The sequence below is a fragment of the Acanthisitta chloris genome, unplaced genomic scaffold, assembly GCF_000695815.1.
Source record: "Acanthisitta chloris isolate BGI_N310 unplaced genomic scaffold, ASM69581v1 scaffold31610, whole genome shotgun sequence".
Lineage (NCBI taxonomy): Eukaryota > Metazoa > Chordata > Aves > Passeriformes > Acanthisittidae > Acanthisitta > Acanthisitta chloris.
The window spans coordinates 22,105-26,743 of record NW_008653925.1 but is presented as its reverse complement, the minus strand read 5'-3'; the positions used below and the strand labels follow the sequence as shown (position 1 = coordinate 26,743).

At 47.1% G+C, this 4,639-nt stretch overlaps 1 protein-coding gene across 1 annotated transcript; it reads left to right on the top strand.

Moving 5' to 3' along the window:
• Positions 1-124: 124 nt before the first annotated feature.
• Positions 125-2,101, top strand: CSTF1 (cleavage stimulation factor, 3' pre-RNA, subunit 1, 50kDa; the record flags this gene model as incomplete). Its single annotated transcript, XM_009082780.1, has 2 exons — positions 125-515; positions 1,842-2,101. Coding segments are annotated over 2 exons (651 nt in total), but the record flags the coding sequence as incomplete, so codon positions are not given.
• Between the last annotated feature and the right edge of the window lie 2,538 nt (positions 2,102-4,639).

Below are 4,639 nucleotides of genomic sequence, written 5' to 3'. Positions count from 1 at the left end.
TCTCTAAGCTCCAATCCAACCCCTTAAGATACTAAGAAACTGATTTCAGCAGTTTTTAACCACTTCTAACATTTCCATGCTGGACTTTGCTCTTTCTCACCCCAATGTTCCTTTGGCTGTGCAGGAAGCAGAGATGCTGCGCTCCATTTCTTTCCACCCTTCAGGAGATTTCATCCTGGTGGGCACTCAGCACCCTACACTACGTCTGTATGATATCAACACCTTCCAGTGCTTCGTGTCCTGCAACCCCCAGGACCAGCACACTGATGCCATCTGCTCTGTCAACTACAATGCCAGTGCCAACATGTATGTGACAGGCAGCAAGGATGGCTGCATCAAACTCTGGGATGGGGTTTCCAACCGCTGCATCACCACCTTTGAGAAGGCACACGATGGAGCTGAAGTGTGTTCTGCTATTTTCTCCAAGAATTCTAAATATATCTTGTCCAGTGGCAAAGACTCTGTAGCAAAGCTCTGGGAGATCTCCACGGGGAGAACGCTGGTCAAGTACACAGGTAAGTGTCAGGTGACCTTCCCAAGCACCTTCTATTCCAGGTGGAAATACTGCCAGAAGGATAATCATCCCTAAAGGCAATGGGAAACAGCTGGTTTGAGGATAAATTGCCCCAAATGGTTGAAAACTCGCTAGACTCATAGAATAATTAGAATTATTAGAGTAATTCCAGGAGAGAAGCTGTGATTCCAGTTTGTCGCTCAGGGTAAATGAGTAGATTTTGGAGACGTCTGACCTCATCATTCCATTGCTTCGGGGAGAAGTTAACACTAAATTGGGGAAATTTAGTGATAAAATTGGGGGGAATAAGAAGGAAACATTGAGCCTACTTCAGGGCAGATGATCTAACCACTAACTGGTGCAGAGACACTGGCAATACTCTGAAATGTGGCTCCAGCTGGTTTGCTTCTGGTTTTGCTTAGTTGTGTGCAGGGTAGTCACCCCTGGAGCCTGCTGGCAGTGCTATGCTTGGCTCTCAGCAGGACTTGGGGAATGAGGGAGGATGTAGGAGCTTTGCCTGTGACTGCAGTTCTGTGCAGGGAGAGGCTTTGGGGGCAAACACTGATGTGCTCAACAGTAGGAGTGGGAGCATAAAAGAGGTGTTCAATGTCTCAGCCTTTGGGCAGTGTAGGTCCTTCTGTGCACTCCAGCTCTCCTAGCAGGGAGCAGCATCTTCCTGGGAGACCTGGGCAGGATCCCAGGTGGGATCAGGTGTGTGCAGTGCACAATATAGCAAACAGATGTTGTCTGAAGGTATGGCCAAGGTAGGTCATGCAGTGTGATATTTACAGTAAAAAGCCCTCAATGGTGATGAGACTCTGTGTTCTCCTATCTGTGCTGTTTTCCCTTGGACACAGCTCAAAGCCTCAGGCAAAACACCAGGCAGAAGTGCTCCTGGAGGTAGATGGTGGCACATAGTGGGGGGTTGGGCTTGGCACAGCTGTGTGGGTGCTCCTTCCCTCCTGATTACCATGTATCATGTATAGGTGCATGGTAATCAGGAGGAATTTCTCCATGGAAAGGCTTGTCAGGCATTGGAATGTGCTGCCCAGGGAGGTGGTGGAGTCACCACCCCTGGAGGTGTTCAAGGACCAACTGGACATGGTCTGGTCTAGTTGACAAGGTGTTGATGGTTGGATTCTGATCTTGGAGGTCTTCTCCAACCGTAATGATAAAACCACAAAAGAATATTCATGATTGCCTCACCTGTTGCATGTGGAAGTGGGAGGATAACAGTGAAAATCAAAGAGAGATTAAAACTCACAGGAAATTTATTCTTTGGCCACTGAAAACTTGCTAAAACTTGGTATTTTGCTGCTGTGTTTAGGTGCTGGTTTGAGTGGCCGCCAAGTGCACAGGACACAAGCTGTCTTCAACCACACAGAGGATTATGTGCTGCTCCCAGATGAAAGGACCATAAGCCTGTGCTGTTGGGATTCCAGAACTGCTGAACGGAGAAACCTCCTGTCCCTGGGGCACAACAGCATCGTGCGCTGCATCGTGCACTCCCCCACCAACCCAGGCTTCATGACCTGCAGCGACGACTACAGGGCCAGGTTTTGGTACAGGAGGTCCACGACAGACTAAGGACACTCATCATCCACTCCTCGTGTTGATTGTACTGCCACCAGCTGCCTCCACCAAGCCATTCTGTGTCTGAGTGTGATTCTGTCAAACCTGGCAGAAAAATAGTGACTTACTAAGGCTCTTTGCCCCACACTAATTTTTTTTATTAGTGTGTGTGGTTGAATTTTTGTAGGTCATCTCAAATTGTGCTCAAGGGAGGGAGTGGAGAGTGAAATGATCCTGGCAGGAAGGACTAGACTTGCTCTTCTGCCTTCCTGAATCCCTCAACATGTGACTTTCTTGCTCAAAGTGGCCAGAACGAGCCAGTTCTGCTCTGAGCTGTGTCTGTGCAATCCCACTGAGGTCTGTGAGAGAATGGATTACACAAGGAGCAGCAGAACTTGGCAGATACTTTACTGAAGCCTTAAGCTGCCTTCAGCCCTGATTCACTCTGTGAAGCTCTGGTTTGTGTCTCTCAGTCTGGGGGTTTGGTGCATTCCTTCTGTTTTTCTTAGTTGGCCAAGTGGATCTTCAGTTCTGAGCCTCAGTTGTGCTGTGAGAGGTCAAACAGGGTTTGAAACTCGTTACATAAATACAAGAAAATGTCTTGTGGTGTTAAAGCTCAGACTTCATCTCCTGTTGGACCTCAAAATAAATTCCTGTTTTCAAGGAATAGGGACATTGTGACTAAAATGTGACTGTGCTGCAGCAGGTGAGAATGAGAATAATTCTGCCTGAGACCTTTAGTATCTCCTCAGAGAAACGTTGTGCATATGAATTATTGTATCTGTACCTCAGAAACATCAGTTTTGTTTTATTGAGGAGTTTTCATGTTTCACAGCACTTGAATTACATATTTTCCATTACTCAAACCCCAGACTTGCTGTTTCTTCCCCCTGTTATGTCCCAAGTGTTCCAGACCACCTCCTGTTTAGCAGATCGTTAAGAAACTCTGCTTAAACCTTCTGGAAGTTGGAAAATTCACTACATATTTGCACAGAGAGCTGTCTGAGCTGTTTGAACTACATTTTCTCTGCCATCCTTGTGCAGAGCTCTTGGGCATTGCACCTGGGAGGCTCTTGGGGTCACTCAGCTCAGCTCTTGCCTTGCTGAGGATTTTTAACTGTCAGATTGTTGTTCCTGCTGGATTAACTCCCCACTACACTGATGAATTGTCAAGGGCTGAGGAGGGGACAGGTTTTATCTGTATTTAAATAAAGATTTGCCTTTTTAAAAGTTTTCTATAAAGAAGGGAATGGATTTGTTTTCTGTATAAGGAAGGAGGAATGGATTGAAGATGGAAGGATGAGTTTTTGGGGATGTTGAAGCTTGTATTATACCTGAGTCAGGTTCAGATTGACAGGACAGAATATGGAATGGTTTTGCTAACAGAGAGAATGACATTTCATCTTCTTTTTCAGAGCTCTTTCTAGGCAAAACATTTCTTGGGCTCAGCAATCCTTTTTATTCCTCCTCTGCCTCCCTGAGAGGTTCTAAAGCTTTAGAATCATTCATAGGCAGCAAGAGAGAGCAGGTCTGGAGGGTTTGTTTGAGGAGAAATGAGGAGGAGCTGAGCTCAGAGGGAGGGAAAGGGAAGTCCTGGCAGAGTGGTGGATGTGTGCTGGGTGGCAGCAGCCCTGCCCCACTGGCAGCAGGGGCTGTTGGGTTTGCAGTGACACTTTTCATCCATCCTGTTAAAGCAGCTGACTGGAACTGGCACGTTTGTTACTTGGTGTTTGGAATCCTATCACTCCTGGGGGGTTATGTATCCAAACACTGCTGTGCTTGGTGGGCTAAGTGTGTGAGTTCTCACCCCAAGCTTAATTCTGTGCTCCTTTAACTCGCAGGGTAGAGGTTACCTTGCCTACCAAACCCATCCTGCCATTGGCACTGCAGTGTTACCTATTGTGTCTCATCTTCCTGAGGACACAGCTTTGGGGTGTTCTGCTTAATAAGGGCTGAAAGAAACCTAACTCGCCCTACTGAGGTAGAACACAACCCCAGGGTGAAATTCAGTGTTCTGGGCCAGGTTGGATGGGGCTTGGGGTCAATCTGAGCTAGTTGAAGGTGTCCCTGCCCGTGGCAGGGGTGGAACTGGATGATCTTTAAGGTCTTTAAGGAACTGGAGTGACCATTCCTGATGGGATCCTCCTTCCTGCTACAGCCAGAGGAGCTTCACCCCTCAAAGATGTATTTGCTAATTGCAATTCAGTTGCCTTTCACGAGTTTCACTGTACCTCTTGGTAACTCCATCCCAGTGAGCTCCTCCACACTTGGGGTTTATCACCTCAGGAAAGTTTCCATCACCTTTCTAGAGGTAAGTTGTATCTATCTGATGTGTAACCTGCTCTTGCCTGTCCTCAGGAGAAGGTATGGAATCATGGCAAGGTGATGCCACAGACAATGTCAAGTCAGAAAACCTCTGGAGACAAATAATTGCTGGAGTTCTGTACCTTCCAGCATTCCTTGGCACGCTGACCTGGCAGTCAGTGGCACATAGCTCTGGAATTAGGCTTCCTTGCTGTCTACTGAAACAGACTTCAAACTTTCTATTTGAGA